The sequence below is a fragment of the Erythrolamprus reginae genome, chromosome Z, assembly GCF_031021105.1.
Source record: "Erythrolamprus reginae isolate rEryReg1 chromosome Z, rEryReg1.hap1, whole genome shotgun sequence".
NCBI classification, from domain to species: domain Eukaryota; kingdom Metazoa; phylum Chordata; class Lepidosauria; order Squamata; family Dipsadidae; genus Erythrolamprus; species Erythrolamprus reginae.
Window position 1 is genome coordinate 32,950,286 of NC_091963.1, and position 19,250 is coordinate 32,969,535.

The window sequence follows — 19,250 nt, forward strand, 5'->3', positions numbered from 1 at the left end:
TGGTCCATCTAGTCTGCCTTTATACTATTTCCTGTATTTTATCTTAGGATGGATATATGTTTATCCCAGGCATGTTTAAATTCAGTTACTGTGGATTTACCAACCACATCTGCTGGAAGTTTGTTCCAAGGATCTACTACTCTTTCAGTGAAATAATATTTCCTCACGTTGCTTTTGATCTTTCCCCCAACTAACTTCAGATTGTGTCCCCTTGTTCTTGTGTTCACTTTCCTATTAAAAACACTTCCCTCCTGGACCTTATTTAACCCTTTAACATATTTAAATGTTTCGATCATGTCCCCCCTTTTCCTTCTGTCCTCCAGACTATACAGATTGAGTTCATTAAGTCTTTCCTGATACATTTTATGCTTAAGACCTTCCACCATTCTTGTAGCCCGTCTTTGGACAGAAATTTAGGACACCATGTAACAACCTCCTGCACCCTATTGGTCTGTGGATTTGTTAGGCCTAGCATGCTAGAATGGCCAGCCAGCATAGCCACCCTGAGTCTTCGGAGAAGGGTGTCATACAAATCTAATAAACTATAACTATAACCAGTAAACAAACAGAGGAATGCAACAAATGCAGTGCAACAAACCAGTGACAAGTCTTGATGGATATCTGATCAGTTCTGAAGAACCGGTAGCTGAAATTTTGAGCAGGTCAGAGAATAGGCAAATACCGCTTTTCACTGCCTCCCCACCAGCCCCAATCTATTCTCTGCCTTCCTTCTGATGGGAAAGAAATGGAGATTTTGCAGTATCCTTCCCCTGCTATGCCCACAGAAAGTCTGCACCGGGATGTGGGCCATAAGGACAGAAATTAGGGTAACACTTCTATTTCCAATTTTAAATCATATTGAAATTGTTACTTCTTGCAATGTATGTATGTATTTATTTATTTAATTAATTTTGTTTGTTTGTTTATTTATTTAACTTCTATGCCGCCCTATCCCGAAGGACTCAGGGTGGCTTACAACAATAATAAAAATACAATATAAGTAGATACAACGCAATAAAAAAGAAGTCGAACAATATTTAAAAATAAATTCAATTCAATTCAATTCAATTTATTAGATTTGTATGCCGCCCCTCTCCGAAGACTCGGGGCGGCTCACAACAATAATAAAAACAATATTCCAGCAAAAACAAATCTAATATTTAAAAGCACATAAAACCCTATCATATTTTTAAAAAGCAAACAACGTATACATACCCAAACATAAATATATATTTTTTAAAAGCCTGGGGGAAAGGTGTCTCAACTCCCCCATGCCTGGTGGTATAGATGGGTCTTGAGTAATTTACGAAAGACAAGGAGTGTGAAGGCAGTTCTAATCTCCGGGGGGAGTTGATTCCAGAGGGCCGGAGCTGCCACAGAGAAGGCTCTTCCCCTGGGGCCTGCCAAACATTATCAGAAACTAAAACCCCATCAAAAGTTGTTTAAAAAAGGGCAGTCACAGTCATACACATGCACACCATTCATAAAGTTGTCCATCAAGAGTTGGAAGTAAATTTATTGCCCCCAGGCCTGACAACAGAGCCAGGTCTTCATGGCCTTATGAAAGGCCAGCAGGGTGGGAGCAGTATGGACATCAGGCAGTAGTTGGTTCCATAGAGCCGGGGCTGCCACAGAGAAGGCCCTCCCCCATGGTCCTGCCAACCTGCATTGTTTAGTCGACAGGCCCCGAAGGAGGCCAACTCTGCGGGCTCTTATTGGTCTCTGGGAGGTATGCAGCAAGAGACGGTCCCGTAGATAGTCTGGCCCTGAGCCACATAGTGCTTTATAGGTAATAACCAACACCAAGAATTGTACCCAGAGACTAATAGGAAGCCAGTGCAGCTCGCAGAGCAAAGGTGTTATATGAGTGTACCGAGGCACACCTATGATAACTCTCGCAGCTGCATTCTGGACTATTTGCAGTCTCCAAACACTTTTCAAGGGTAGCCCCATGTAGAGCGCATTGCAATAATCAAGAGGGGAGGTGATAAGGACCTGTGTGACTGTGCGGAGAGCCTCCTGGTCCAAGTAGGGCTACAACTGGTGAACCAAGCGAACCTGGGCAAAGGTCGCCCTGGCAACAGCCGAAAGGTGATGGTCAAAACTTACCCTTGGGTCCTGGAGGACACCCACGTTGCGGACCCTGTCTGAGGGGGACAATGTAGCAGACAATGCAGGAACACAATTGGGGGGGGGCAATTAATTAATTGCCATTATTTTCTAATCCATCCATTCACAGCTGGATTTTTTTTAGGAAGAACAGTGAGCAGGTAATGACATGTCACCTAGTTTCTGAGATCACATATGTTCAAATTGGATACAAACCGATGCACCAATGTATTTTCAAAAATACTCTAAATTGCTTAACCTTTTAATGTTTAATTTTAACCACTGTGGCTTGTTATCTTTGGAAAAAAATAAGTCACAAAGGAATGGATTGTTAAGAAAAGGATAATTGATTAGGAATGCTAAATTGTGCTTGAAAACAGAAACACAGTTGTATCCAATAGGGGTTAACAAGAACAGCCAAATGAAGTGCAAATTTCAGCTGCTTGTGATTAAGAACAGCTGACTTAAATTTGTGTCTCTGCTGTGTGTGTAAGTGTACAATTAGTTTTTCAACTCCAATATTTACATCTTTTTAAAAAGTAACAACAAATATATTCAATTGTCTGGAAATTAATCGTTTTCTCATCAGTTTAAATTTAATCAAAAGAGGAAGCAGATTTACAACAATTCAGGAGATCAATGATCTGATCTCTGGAATTTTATGTTAGCTTTAAAATATAGCTACCAGGAGACTCATTTTGAGTAATACAGAAGCAATATTTGAATCTTTTCATATATTCAACCTTGAGATTATCTAGTCTAGTCCACTAAACTCTGGATTTACTTTATCCTATAAATAGGTTTATTGTCCTGTTATTTATTCTGTTAATTTTCAGTATGGAGAAAATAGTACAGATATTAATCATTTTTTATCATGTAAGAAGGGTTTAGATTACAAGGACAAATATTATAACATTCAAAATAATGGAGGTCTATAGAGATTCTTAGTCATCCAGGACATAGTCTGCCAAAGTTACTTTTCCAAGAGGCAACTGGCCTTTCTGGTTTTTCTTTGAAGACGTTTAACTTCTCACCCAACACACTTCTTCTTCAGCTCTGATTGGATGGTGGGGAAGGATTTATACTCCTGGGAAACACGCATTTGTACTACACAGGTGACTCTGATGACACAGGTAAAATTCCAGGTGGTCTTAACAACTTGCTAAAAGAATGCAAATCACCAGCTGTCTGTAAGGAGTAGCAATAGCATTTAAACTTGTATACTGCTTCCCAGCTGTTAAGCAGTTTACAGAGTCAGCATATTGCCCCCAACAATCCCGGTCCTTATTTTACCAGACCTCGGAAGGATGGAAGGCTGAGTCAACCTTGAGCCTGGTGAGATTCAAACTGCCAAATTGCAGTCAGAGGTAGCCTGCAGTACTGCATTCTAGCCACTGCTTCACTGCATAAATACAGCGGTACCTCTACCTAAGAACTCTTCTACTTACTAACTTTTCTAGATAAAAACCAGGTGTTCAAGATTTTTTTTACCTCTTACAAACCCAAGCCTCTGAAATTGTAACAGGAAAAGGCAGGGAGAAGCTTCTGTGGAATCTCTCTGGGAATCTCCTGGGAGGAAACAGGGCCGGAACAGGCGGGGAGAAGCCTCCATGGGGCCCCTCTAGGAATCTCCTGGGAGGAAACAGGGCTTCCACCTTCCCTGTGGTTTCCCCAATCGCACACATTATTTGCTTTTACATTGATTCCTATGGGAAAAATTGCTTCTTCTTACCTGATCATGGAAGGAATTAAGTTCGTAAGTAGAGGTACCACTGTACTTCCATTCCCCACCATCCAATCAGAGTTGAAGAAACTTTTTGGATGAGAAGTGAAATGTCTTCAAAGAAAAATCAGAAAGTCCAGGTGCCTCTTGGTTAAGCACCTTTGGGATAGAATAATTGAGCTTTTTATTGATGTGGTCTTCTCAATTACAGAGATGAAAGAAATTAAAGGTTAATTGCTTCTTGGATTTCCTTTTTTGGGGGAAGGGGGAGAGTATTTTGCCATTCTTGGGAATTAACATACATGCACTCACAATAGTGTTACGTACTTGTAATCAATATCATAAAACATTTCAAAACATGCCTCTCCATTGTAAGAAGCAAACTTGCGTTCTAGAATTTCTGCTGAATCATTCATTGGGACTGAGAGTGAGGAGGTCAGCTTTTGAAATCTGCTGGTTTATTTTTAAATACTCAGATCTCTTAAGAGCAAATCTCTAGTAATCAAAAATTGGCCATGTTTAAGTGACCTTTTTGGAGGGTTGGGTGGAGATGAGGTTTGGTTTTTTTAAGGAGCTGCATAGAACCCTTCTTCTACACAAAACGGCCTTTTTAAAAAATCACAATATTTTGCTAATATTGTCATTATAGGCTCTTAATAATACTTAACATAATGATGCAAATTTTGGAAGTCCCTAGAGATTTGGAGTCTTTTTTCAGTATTTCAAAGGTACTGAATGTTCCGAGGACTCAGGTTGGCAACAGATAGCGGGAAGAAGGCTGAAGCACTTTGGCAACCTAATGAAAGTCTAATAAAATGCAAAAGTTGCTAATTCAGGCAAGGTCACTGAAGGAGTATAATTTGATCTGTGCTATTTGTGCAGCAAGCTAACCTCTTTCCATTAAAGCAAAATGTTAGGGAAAGGGGCAGTTGTCAGCATTATGGTTCTCTTTTTTTAAAAAAAATCCAAACTTGATCTTTTAAATATAGACATTAATCAAAAAAGAAAAAAAACCTTAGAATGGGAATGAATTCAAAGTCTTGGATAATGCACAAGAGAGGCTGCAAATCAGAAGGAATTCCTTGCTAGGGTACCTTGTCTTGTGTCCTGTATGAGTGTTTAATGAACAAGCTGGAGAAAATAAGAAATCAAGAAATGGTGAAATGGTTTGATCACATTGTTTACTATAGGTTGTTAATAATAATGTCTAAATCAATATTATTATTATTATTATTATTATTATTATTATTATTATTTATTAGATTTGTATGCTTCCCCTTTCCGTAGACTCGGGGCGGCTCACAACAATAACAAAGACAATGTAAGAACAAATCTAATAATTTAAAAAACACTAAAAATCCCATTATTAAAAGCAAGCATACACACAAACATACCATGTATAAACTGTATAGGCCCAGGGGAGATGTCTCAGTTCCCCCATGCCTGACGGATGTTATATGTTCTAGGAATAAAACTGTACCACTTGTTCCAGGAATAAAACTGTACCATTTACAGATGGCGTGCTTTGTAATGTGAAATTGTATGCTTTAAAATCAGGTGGCAAAAACATTGGGTCGATTGAGTAAAATTTAATTTAATTTATTCTCTTTGGTTATATTGCTTATAAATGATGCTCCACTATTGGTTCTTTTTCAAGTTGAGTAATCATTATCCCAACTTGTACAATGATTAAATTGTGGGAAGATACAAGCTCTAGTCCTTAACCAAGGAGTGTACCTTAAGTAAATTTGTATGGTCCTCCTCTCTTGACCTGATTTAATGTCTCAGGATTATTGGGGGGGGGAGAGAGAATAGGAGAAAAGATACATATATGGCTTTGAGATTCTGAATAAATATAGTATATAAATCTAATAAATAAAAACATGTATGTATGTATGTATGTATGTATATGTATTAATACACACACATACATTCAAATTGAAAGTCTTGGAGTCTTTCCTCAAATAATAACTTCTAGATTGGTCTCCTCAAGTTCTTCCAGAGTCCATTTTAGATCTGAAATTCATCATTTTAATAAATGAATAACTCTGTGTGGGAGGAGATAGAATGGAGCTCAGTGGTGTAATCAACTACATTCATAACTGGAAATAAAACTGGTTCTGATTTATCCTTTTACTGAATTGTAAGAGATAGTGGTGGAGCTACTAAATAATCTTCACATATCAATTACTGAGAGCAGATTTAAAAGCACTTAGAGAGATAACTCTTTAAATCACGGCATGTCCGTTTTATTTTGTAGATATTTATATAGTTCTGTTCACTAACAATTGTACAATTGTACCAATACTAACAATTGTTGAAGCACCATGAAATGGAATCGCCATCCCATTGACTTGTAAAACTTTATCCTTAGGGTGCTTTTTAAATATTAATTTCATGCATTTGTGTGTACAGTAGTAATATAAAATCTTAATGGAATACCCTGGGACGATCTCTATAAATAGCATAGACCTTGAGAGAGGGAGTCATCTTGCGCATTCACCAACTTGACTAGTATTTTATCTTTCAAGAGAGTGGGGGGAATTATTTTCCCTCAGGCAAAGGTTTTAACATTACTAAAAAAGAGTTTGCTCTCTGTTTTTATTTGTTTTACAGACAAGGAGCCCAAAGCTCTCTCAAAGCCCACAGCCCAGCTTGGGGGATCAAGCTGAATATTTGTCAGAGATATCTGTTGACTCCTTGGAGGTCATGTCAGAAGCAGAGGCCCTGTCTCCTTTTGCAAGGGGAAGCCGTACTCGAGCAAGTCTTCCAGTTGTGAGGACAACAAATCAAACAAAAGAAAGATCTCTAGGTAAGGCATCCCACACAGGGATCTGTTTAAGGTTGTGCTTTACAATTTCATCAGTAGCTTTGAGTGTACAGTTCTATGGCACAAGAGTGTGTATATATGATTTATAATGAAAAAGAGACAGATAACAAATAGACCCCAGGGGAGTTTTAATCTTTGAGCCAATACTTTGATCAATGTTACCCCAGTACAAGAGGGAAAGTTCTTCTGAGACCAGAAACAACGTTCTTCCAAAATCAATTGAGCATCTTCTGCAGGTACAAAATTAGTTCTGTGGAAAATCAAATATTGTTATAAAATGTTTCCAGAAATATGCCAATTTGGTCATTATGGAAGTGACTTTCCTGGAAGTAAATTATCCAGAACAGGAAGTAGTTTGTATATGCTAGATGATTATGATTTATTAGACTTGTATGCCGTCCCTCTCCGGAGACTCGGGGCGGCTCACAACAGTTTGGCTCTGTTAAAATCTTGAATTTAATTAAATTATATGAACTCAGGTTTCCAGTTAGCTCTTCCCATAAACAAGTAAATTTTTCTTTAAATTATTTTTTATTTTATATGCAAATTGTAAAAGCATCAAATCAGAAACTTAAAGCTATTTTATAATAAAATGAATCTTACACATATATATATATATATATCTATGACAAGTTTTGCAGTTATGTTATTACCATTTAACTCAATTTATGTAATAAAAAAGCAGTAGAAAATTAAAGATGAAATTGCCTGTGCAATGCAAATGTTTATGGCCCCTAAAGGTGAAAGTTTACAATATGGAGAGAAAGAGAGAGAGAGAGAGAGAGAGAGATGTTCTTCAAATATTGGCTACCCTTCTAATGATGTCTTTATATTTACTCCTAAAACTCTGCAATATTCATTTTTCCCCTTCCTGTTAATTTTTCAAACCATTGATAACATTGAATCACTACCAATAATTGTTTAAAAATAGAATTATTGTGCGAAATAACTTCCCTTCAGAAGAGAAACAGACTTACACCAAGCCACATTTATGAACCAATATTTTATTTTGAATAGCACATCTCCAAATAATTTTCAGTTTCTGTTGAGAAAGAATTATAGTGCCAAATAGCATGAAATTAAGAGGGGGGGGGGGGTTGTCAAAATTAATTTAATGTTAAATTTATACCCAAGTAAGATGTAGATGCCACTGGGAACTAAACATAGTTCCTGCCTCAATAGGTTTTGTCTAAGACTTATTGATTGACATTTGTTTTGCACTTTGCTATATTCCATGTCTCTGTGTTGTCTTGAACATTCATTATTGAATATTCTAACAATTCCATAAAGCTAAACAACGGCAATGATTTGCTTAACAACCATCACACAAAAAAAAATCATAAAATCAGGCTTGACTCTTTTAATAACCACCAAATGAAATTCTGATCCTAATTATGATTGTAAATAAAGAACTTCCTACAAACATAAAATAAGTATTGTGGATAGATTGCAGTGAGAATGTCTCTATGCTGTTTGGATACGGGCTAAATCTGCTTCAAGTTGCAGGATAGAGAGTAAATTTGTAATTTATTTTGAACAGGCATTTATTGCCAGAGAGGGAGGGACATTTCTCAGATGTTCTGATGCAGGTCACTGAGCTCCATGCCCCATGAGTTACAGAAGTATCTTTTCTTCTTTTAGACAAGACTTATTGAGCCAGGAACTTCATCAGTATATCCCTTTTGCCTTTGAACCCGCATCATCTTGCAATTTAATTGGTGTGGAATCAATCCTTACAATTAGCTACTCAGGAAGGAGGCAAAACACTGTCATAATATACAATCTGGGTGTTTTCTATATAAGGCAGTGAATTGCTGAGGCAGGCAAAAAGTTATTATCATAGTGATGTTCCTGTCCAGCAGGATCCCAGCTCCCAATGTGCAGAGTAGGATAAAATTAGATGTGTGGGTCATTAATCACAGAGTTGCTCATAAACTGTGAATGTAGTGGTTTATTTATTATGCTAAAAATCCTGGGCATTTTTTTCCAAGGCCGCTTTGATATCTGATATAACAGACTTTCTTAAACAGTCTAGAAAAATTGTAATTCAAACACTTAACTGGTCTTTTCCAAAGCGAAGCCAGACTAAGAATAAAAAAGGCTGTCCTTCCATATATTTTGAAGTAATTAATGCACTTTACTAACTTTAGTTATTACATTAGTCATTTCATGCCGGGGACCCTTCTGATGTGTTGGACTAGCTGGGAATTGTGATTGCCGGGTGTCTTAATATATCTGAAGGATTCCAAATTGAAGGATACACTACTGAAAGCACAGTTTGCAAATTTGGAATTAGTTATCTGATATGACCTCACACCTTCTTGTATACAGTGGTACCTCTACTTACAAACTTAATTTGTTCCATGACCAGGTTCGTAAGTAGAAACGTTTGTAAGTAAAAGCAATTTATTCCATAGGAATCAATGTAAAATTGAATAATGTGTGCAAACCCATTAGGAAAATCCAAAACTTTAAGGCTTAAAAAAAAGAGTGGCCAGCAGAGGAAGCGGCGGGCAAGAAGGGATTTTCCGTGAGATCATGGGGCAAAAGACAACGGAGGGACCAGCGGGCAAGAAGGGATTTTCCGTGAGATCGGGATGATCTGGTTCCTCCGTTGTCTGATGTATTTTGAGCTTTCTTGCCAATTCTTTTCAATAGCTTCTTCCATAATTGCTCTAAATCTACCTTGACAACATTGTTGCTTCATGATATACAGAAGGTTATTTTTGTTTAAAAAGTTACATTTTCAGAGCATCCTGAATTTGTAGTAAATAAATTAATTGGACTCTTGGTTTCACAATTGGATGTAATAATGAGGTAGCACTGACTGCATTTATTGATGATCTCTGTTGAGATCAGTAAAATGATGGTTTGTCCAGCTCAGCCTCCATTAATCTCACAATGGCTTTGATGCCATTAATCATAAAAAATATTTCTGTGGACAGAAGATTGAAAGTATAGGCATGATGTTGCTCTGGTTCGTCTCCTTCTCAGGATAATTTGATATTGATACTTGATATTGTGAGAGAAGAGGTTTAGGTTTAGGTTTATTGGATTTATATGCCGCCCCTCTCCGCAAACTCGGGGCGGCTCACAACAATAATAGGGGAGAGGGGCGGCATACAAATCTAAGTAATAAATAAATAAAATAAATAAATAATAAAAAACAGTACAGTACATAATACCAAATCCAATGCCCACCCATCTAGTTACAATTTAAATTAATAATCTCATAAAAACAGTATATATAAAAAACAGGCACACAGTCAATCAATCAACAAAACAACATGGGCAAGGGGGAGGTGTTTTAGTTCCCCCATGCCTGATGGCAAAGGTGGGTCTTAAGGAGTTTACGAAAGGCAGGGAGGGTGGGGGCAATCCTAATCTCAGGGAGGAGCTGGTTCCAGAGGGTCGGGCCCCCCACAGAGAAGGCTCTTCCCCTGGGTCCCGCCAGACGACATTGTTTAGTCGACGGGACCCGGAGAAGGCCAACTCTGTGGGACCTAACCGGTCGCTGGGATTCGTGCGGCAGGAGGCGGTCCCGAAGATATTCTGGTCTGGTGCCATGAAGGGCTTTATAGGTCATAACCAACACTTTGAATTGTGACCGGAAACTGATCGGCAGCCAATGCAGACTGCGGAGTGTTGGAGTGATATGGGCATACTTGGAGAAGCCCATAATTGCTCTCGCAGCTGCATTCTGCACGATCTGAAGTTTCCGAACACTTTTCAAAGGTAGCCCCATGTAGAGAGGTCTCAATTCTGTCCCAAGTCTTTTTAAATTTCTACATCAGAGGTTTAACCTCAAATTCTGGAAGTTGAAATCCACAAGTCTTAAAGCTTCCAAATTTGGGGATCTCTGTTCTACATAGTACACTGTTCCCTTGATTTACGCGGGTTCGAACTTCGTGGAAAGTCTATACCACGGTTTTTCAAAAATATTAATTAAAAAATACTTTGCAGGGTTTTTCCCTATACCACGTTTTTCCCCACCTGATGACATCATATGTCATCGCCAAACTTTCGTGTGCCTTTAATAATTTTTTTTTTTAATAAACTTTAATAAATAAACATGGTGAGTAATAATCTGAATGGTTGCTAAGGGAATGGAAAATTGCAATTCAGGGGTTTAAAGTGTTAAGGGAAGGCTTGTGATACTGTTCATAGCCAAAAATAGTGTATTTACTTCCGCATCTCTACTTCGTGGAAATTCAACTTTCGCGGGCGGTCTCGGAATGCATCCCCCGTGAAAATCGAGGGAACACTGTACTGGATTAGATTATTTGGGGCCATGGGGTTAAGTATCATCAACATGCTGATAATACTCATATTATCTCTAACAAATCAAGTGATGGTGTTAAGGTTCTTTCTCCATCTCCACTGAGACCTTCTTTCATAATATCCAATGGAATTATTCTCAGAGAAAGGAGAACCAGCACATCATCATGCCTGTACTGTCAATTCTCTTGTCCACAAGGGTATTTTTGGCATCAAAGCCTTTGAGAGATTAATGGGGACTGTGCTGGACAAACCACCATTATACTGACCTTTCTAGAGATCATGGAAGCTATGATATCTGGAGAATGGGAGCACTGATTTCAGCTTAACTCTAGCATGATCAAGTGGTTTGGATTTGAGAGCACCCCCACCTCTGTGGATTACTGCACCATTAATTGTAGATAGAGTAACTCTTCTCTGGACAGAACTGTTGCACAATCTAGACGCCATCAGCTTTTTTATGAGGGGTGTGTGTTCCTGGACTCTTAACTTCTGCTCAAGAAGCAAGTGTGGTCAGGAAAGTCTTTGCACAAATCTATCTTATGCTCCAATTGCCTTTGTTCCTGTTGTACATACACCTGATCAGTTGGGGGATGATGAAGATATTGAGGACTCGGATTCAGATAGTATTTATGAATTAGTGCGGGGGGTTTACAGGTAGTAGAACAGGTGGGAGGCCAGCCACAGGATGGGGCTATGAGTTCAGGATCTAGTGAGGGAGAATCAGACGCTTGCTGGGTTAACCCTAAATTCAGAAGGGCCCAAAAGCGTAGAGAACAGAGGTCTGGAAGAAGATATTAAGGAGAGGAATGGGTTAAATATTGTAGTGATGTATTTGGCATGTCAGGGGGTCAGTGGAGAAGAAGGGTGGAGTTTCAACGTTGCTGAAAGGAAAATGGATATGTTTTTGCCACGCTAAAGTGAGCCAAAGTATTTTGTATTGTTATCAGTCACTGCTGCTGTTTTTCAAAGTTATGTGGTTAGGAAAATAAATCTTGTTTAAGTGAAGCAGGAGGAGGAATGTGAGAAATGCAGCTAAGAGAGATAACAGACTGAGTGCTGTATGGAATGTGTTTGAATTACAGGAGAGCAGAGAAATAAATGGAGTTTCTTTATTCATGAAATGATGCATTTACAGTAATAAGAGTTATTTGTAATGGCTAAATTTCTACCAGAAACCAGAACAGTTCCTAGATAGAGAAATTTTTTGCTGAAGGTTACTCATACCTTGAGTCAATTCCTGCTTAATTTCTACAATGAATTCTACTTTGACATGCCCTTTAAGACCTTTCAGAAGTTCAGAACCCAGTGGCATAAATAATTACATGCAGACCATTCTAATTCATTGTAACACTACTTTTCTTTAGTTAATCGGCTTCCAGTCAATTTTCAGGTGCAAGTATTTTCTGATATAGAACTAGTTATTTTCTGGACTATCCATTACTGATTATTTTTGACTGTCTGGCAGACCCCCCCCCCAAGAGAATGGACGTGCCCTGGGCCTTTTCTACTAAACAATGTCATCTGGTGGGACGCAGAGGATGTTCCTTCTTTATTGTGGCTCTTCTGCTATGTAATAGCCAGTCCTATTGGGGCCATTAGGATAGTCCAAACGCAGTTGGCCTTTTGCAATACGTTGACAATGTTGACTTTTCCTTCGGTTTTGTAGCAAGATGATGGGTGAGCTGCCTTTAAAGCAGTAATGGGCTGCTGCCCCCACAGGTGGGGGGACGACGCATTGGGTGTAGTAGGTTTATGCACTATTTAGCGAATACTTAATAGGGTTTTTATTGTCCTTCCTTCTCTAGTACCTTAGTATGATCCTTAATTACTTTTAAAATAGGAAATAATTAAATAGTATGTTTTAATCATTTTAATCATTATCTAGAACTGAACTTTTATAGCAGTTAAAGAAAATTGAGCTACTTGCATAATCTGTTATCCTACTGAACCTTGTAGGTTCAGTACAAAACCTTAAAATGTTACTGTGCTTCTCAACAAATAATGCTGTCTATCATTTGTCCTTTTTGTGGCTATTCAAACAATGTGACTTAATCAACTGAAAAAGAGTCCAAGAATCTATTTGAAAACTTATCTTGGTCAGTAAGCCACTCCTACCCAGTCGGTCACATGATTGTCAAGCCACTTCCACCTGGTCACATGGCCAGCAAGCTACTCCTACCTGGTCACATGACCATCAAATCACGCCCCTATAATAAGCCACACCCACAGTGTGGTAAGGATTTTTTTTTTGCAGCCCTTCATTGCTTTACAGGTATTAGTTTGAATGAAAGAGTGTTGTCATTGTTTAAACTGCTGTTTTGGGTATTTTAAATTTTAATTATTTTAATCTGATATTAGCTACCCAAAGTGTTATGTGAGAGGGGTAGCCATACAAAATGAATTAATGAATCTCTCTTTTCTATCCAATTATAGATATTGGTATGGTAAAACCTTTATTAATACAATAATTAGCAATAAAAATTAAATTTCTTATTTGTGTTATTCATTCATTTATATTTACCGTATATTCTTTCATTCATTTATTCAATTTTTATAGCCACCCATCTCAGCCAATGTCTCTTGATGGCTTATAATCTGTTTGTAGTTCAATGCTCTTACCAATAGGTTTTGTTTAGTGACTGTACATAAATGGAGTAAGATATCACAGTAATTTATATCACAGTAGCTGCCCCGAGTCTACGGAGAGGGGCGGCATACAAATCTAATAAATAAATAAATAAATAAATATTTTAATGCAAATATTTCAGTGCCAGATGACTGCTTTGAACAACTATTGTTCCTTTATACCTCATGCTACTATTCAACACCATTGACTTTACTTAACTTGTATGGCAAATTTATACATAAACAGTATTTGTCTCTACTTTTTATTAACACAGTATTTTTGATTTTTTTTCTCTAAGTATCTTGGATTAAATTTTTTTTAAAAAAATATCTACTCATAATGCAACATCTAAGACTAAATACTTGTGCTATTGTATGCCTATATTAAGATTACACAAAAACACCTGAAATGGCAGTTCATGAATTTGGCTTATAAAGCAATGTCATTCCAAGAACTTTGGCTTTGTAACCAGAGTAGATAACGCTGATTCCAGCCCACGTGACAGGCATCTGTTCTGTCCATCATCAATACTTTTGCTTATCGCACAAAGTCTTGAATGGTGTTCCTTTTCACTTTGAACAGCAACTCAAACGAGGAATCAAATTCTTCTGAGATGGAAAAAAGTTTATTGTTAACACACCTGGTTACCAGCTAGAGATATATATCTGGATAAAATTGACACAACACTTAATCTTTTGAGTAGATTTCAAAATTTAATCTAAATTTTGTCTGCTTTGCTCATCTTTTCTTTTCTATAATGATTTAAAAGGTGGTTTTTTTCAACCTAAAATTGTTGATTTTATTATTTCTGTGTGGAAGATGTCAACATTATTGTATATTCCCAAAAGCAATTTGAACAAGTCAATAAATTGAACAAAATATTTCCAAAGTGACTCTTAGATATGTGGAACATATAAGTAGGATTTATTATTATTATTATTATTATTATTATTATTATTATTATTATTATTATTATTTATTCGATTTGTATGCCGCCCCTCTCCGAAGACTCGGGGCGGCTCACAACATGTAACAACAAATCATAAATAATCCAACAGTTTTTAAAATGTTTAAAGATTTAAAAGACCCCATATACTAACAGACATACACACACGCATACCATATATAAATTAAACATGCCCAGGGGGAGATGTTTCAATTCCCCCATGCCTGACGACAAAGGTGGGTTTTAAGGAGTTTACGGAAGGCAGGAAGAGTAGGGGCAATCCTAATCTCTGGGGGGAGTTGGTTCCATAGGGCCGGTGCCGCCACAGAGAAGGCTCTTCCCCTGGGGCCCGCCAACCGACATTGTTTAGTTGACGGGACCCGGAGAAGGCCCACTCTGTGGGACCTAATCGGTCGCTGGGATTCGTGCGGCAGTAGGCGGTCTCGGAGATATTCTGGTCCAGTGCCATGAAGGGCTTTAAAGGTCATAACCAACACTTTGAATTGTGACCGGAAATTGATCGGCAGCCAATGCAGACTGCGGAGTGATGGAGAAACATGGGCATACGTAGGTAAGCCCATGACTGCTCTCGCAGCTGCATTCTGCACGATCTGAAGTTTCCGAACACTTTTCAAAGGTAGCCCCATGTAGAGAGCATTACAGTAGTCGAACCTCGAGGTGATGAGGGCATGAGTGACTGTGAGCAGTGACTCCCGGTCCAGATAGGAGGGCGGGGGTGGGAGATGGGGGTGTTATTAATATTAAATACCAGAAATGAGGAAATTTATCTCATAGAGCCAAGAGCATATCTATTGGGGGAGGGGAATCTAGCACAGGGGTCTGGTACTAGTAGCCCATGGGCCGAATGCATCACATTTGTATGCCGCCCCGAGTCTTTGGAGAGGGGCGGCATACAAATCTAATAAATCAAATCATACAAATCTAATAAATCACATACAGGTCACGCCCACACCAGCTCAACAAAGGCAAAAACTGTCATGATATTTCATGTGACGTTATCAAGTTAACATCTCTGTTCTAGTACGCCTTCGACATGACCTAAGCATAATTCATAAAATTATTTGTTATAACGTCCTACCTGTCAATGACTACTTTAACTTCAACCACAACAATACAGGAGCACATAACAGATACAAACTCAAAGTTAACCACTCTAAACTCAATTGCAGAAAATATGACCACAGCCATAGACTGGTCAATGCCTGGAATTTATTACCTGACTCTGTGGTTTCATTCCCAAATCACCAAAATGTTAACCTTAAACTGTCTACTGTTGACCTCACCCCATTCCTGAGAAGTCTGTAAGGGGCATGCATAAGTGTACCAGCGTGCCTACCGTCCCTGTCCAAATGTTCCCTTTTATTTGTACTCATTTTATATATTCATATAATGTTATATTTATATATATTATCAAATACATACTTGACAAAATAAATAAGGAGCATAATAGAGGTAGCTGTAGGACCCCACTACCAAGACTCAAATTTTGGGGGAGATCATTATTCCTATTTACTTTATTTTATTTTTGTAAGATTATAATAATCTCTTGATGTTTCAAGTATCACAATTTCCAGAATTCTCAGCAACATCCATGCTAAGCTAGGTGGGGAGTTGAAGTTATGTATTTATGTGTTCTGTCTGGGTCCCCCCAGATGCCAATACCAACCAAAAAGAGTATTCAGACACACTGGTAAAAAGCAAAGGCAGTTTATATAATTGAAAGCAAACACAGGTAACAAAAACTGTTCTTACAGACAGGAACACTATGAAGCTTCACAGAGGTTTCACGAAGGCCAGGCAATAAAACAGGATTCTTGCTGGCAAAAACAACGCTGGAGATAATAAAACCCACACCTCCCCCAAGTCTTCCAGACTTCTAAGCCACAAGCCAAGATCAGAGACGCCAAGAATCGAAGCAAGGTCACAGGACTCCCAGTTGATAACTCTCCACAAGACTGTAAGGGCGGGCCTGCCTTTTCAACCAAGCTGAGGAGAACCACACCCAAACCCAGCTGTTGCCAATTCAGGGATGGAAATACCTTCCTAATTGGCCCCGTCTTTGAGCTGCACGTCGCTACCTCATGTCTATTATAGCCTATGCGTCTTCATCCAATGAATCCAGGCTACTAGCTGGGGAGAGCCCCCCCCCCCCCGGAGTCTCAGGCTGCTCTCCCTCCTCCTCTTCCTGACGTTCCTCTCCCCCGTCTGCCTGGTCCTCCCCCTCCAGCATGGATCCGGCAGAGCTCCAGCCGGTCCCTGAGGAGCCTCAGGCTGAATCACAACATTTATGGAAGATGCAAAGATTTGGGCTGGCCATACCATAGTATCGGAAATAAATTTTGGAGCATTTAATTCATTACGCAGTGATTTAATATCACTGTTATCCATGATCCATATACTTATTGGCTGATCTTATAAATTCATATCTTTGCCCCATTGCTACCACAGTGGTCTCATTTTCTTCCATTGAGTTTTAATACAAGCAGCTTCTGCTATGTCACATCTGTCCTTTCTGTTGACTTCTTGATGCATGAAAGTCCTAGTTAATTATATTTAAAGCCAACACTGGCAGGCCTTCAATAAAACAGGCCCAAACAATGAACTTTAATTACTGTTTTGAAACAAAAGACTCCCAGGAAACTACCTAGCGCAAATGTGACCACATTTTTCTTCTTTAGTTTTTTTTTCATAAACCTGTGCCGCCTTCTATACATGAAAAGGATTTAAAATGTAATATACCTTATCTTCGAGCAAATGTTTTGCAGGATAGAAATACTTCTTCTGACTCAATGAATATTTAGACTGGTGCTACTGATTTTTAAAAATGGTTTATGCACCATTGATTATGTTTATGTTTTTATTTTGGGAAATGTGTCCTCAGGGAAAGAATGAAATGTACACAGTCTCAAATAAACCTGTGTAATCACATTTGTCTGTCCCTTTAATCTGTTCTTCCATTGTGTATAAGCAGATATCTTGAAAATGCACCTGAAAAAAAGGCAACAGAGCTAAAATACTGTTTGGCACTACTTCCTCAGTAAACATACATCGTGCAAGCAATGTTAATGAACATTGTTCGCCAATGTACCCAGAAGCTCCTGTATAAAAAGGCAGTTATAATGCCCTGGCTGAATTAAAGTGATTGCTACATCAGGTACAGTGGTACCTCTACTTAAGAACTTAATTCATTCCGTGACCAGATTCTTAAGTACAAAATTTGTAAGTAGAAGCAATTTTTCCCATAGGAATCAATGTAAAAGCAAATACAGTGGTACCTCGGTACTCGAACGCTTCCTTTTCTCGTACATTTCGGATAACGAACAAAATTTTCGGCAAAAATTTGCTTCGGTATCTGAACAAAAATTCAGATACCGAACAGCCAGAGAAAATTTTGTTCATTATCCGAAATGTAATCCCGGCAGCTTCAGGGGGCTGAGGAGCTCTCTAAGAGCTCTAAGCTGCAGGAAGGGTGGGGGCTGCTGCAATCTTGGCAGCTTTTGGGGGCTCCTTTCCTCATTCCTTCCTCTTATTACCTGTAAGCAGTTTCAAAAACTTTCTCCTTCCCTGTGGCCGCAACAGCGGCGGCTTCCCTTCCAGTAGCAACAGCGCCGGGAACGTCACATGATGAAGGGAAGGATACTTCCCTCACCACTCTAGGGGAAGGGTATGGCAAAATCCCCATTTCCTCCTGATCAGCTGGGATTCAGGAGGCAGGTAATAGATGAGGGCAGGGCCAGGCAAAGGTGGTATTTACCAGTTCGCCGAACTACTCAAAATTTCTGCTACTGATTCTCCAGGGCTGGTCAGAACCTGATGAAACCCCCTCTGGATAAGATTGACTTAGTGTAGTAGGGGTTATATAGGTAAGATGCAATTGTTACTTTCTTTACCCCCAACCCCACTTATTTGTATAGGATGGTTACTTCAGTTTAAATATGTGTTTAATTTCAGACCCATTGAAGATTACAGGGAACATATATATATCTTTATTACAGATAAAAATATGTTGTCATAATTTTGAATTGACTTGCAGGGATTTTTTAAAAACCCATAAATACAGAGGATAGTGCTAAAAGAGTATGTGAAGACAAAAATATTATAGATTTCTGTTTCTTGTCTTGCCTTAGACTGTATGAACTACTTATAATTAGGTGAGAACAACTAATGGAAAATAATGCTTAAGGTTTAGATTAGAGCTACCACAAAGATCATGAAAGTGACCTCAAGAACAGTTCTGAAATTGTCCCTGGAAAAGTTAATGCTGAGGATGGCAAGAATAATTGCTGCCTGTGAAGGAATTCATCCAACTTTACAGGACGTTTTAATCATTATATTCTGCTTTTCTCCAAAGATCTGTGTCCTGTATAAAGGATGCTGTGTTATCTTTGGATATGCAGATATTTGTCTATAGACAAGTCTGTCAGTTTGCCTTTCAGCAAATTATGGCATGAAGCTATATTTTCCTCACTTCCGTACTGCTCTCTGTTTAATTGTTTGTGCAGGTAAGATATTATATATTGGACTTGGGGAAATTAAAGCATTAAAGCAGAGAGCTCAGATTAAAATGATCTAAACCACGGGTGCAGGCAAAGTTGGCTCTTCTATGACTTGCGGACTTCAACTCCCAGAATTCTTGAGCCAATCATACTAGCCCGGGAATTCTGGGAGTTGAAGTTCATATGTCATAGAAGAGCCAACTTTGCCTACTCCTGAT

The 19,250-nt window shown here is 38.6% G+C and overlaps 1 protein-coding gene across 11 annotated transcripts in view; it reads left to right on the plus strand.

The window, feature by feature from the left end:
• The window catches only part of KIAA1217 (KIAA1217 ortholog), a 261,561-nt gene that overhangs the window by 128,156 nt on the left and 114,155 nt on the right, over positions 1 to 19,250 (plus strand). For all 11 annotated transcript variants that reach the window (XM_070727205.1, XM_070727209.1, XM_070727212.1 and 8 more), the window contains one exon: positions 6,449 to 6,644. In XM_070727205.1, coding sequence (XP_070583306.1) covers positions 6,449 to 6,644 — 196 coding nt within the window. The remainder of the gene's footprint in view (positions 1 to 6,448; positions 6,645 to 19,250) is intronic.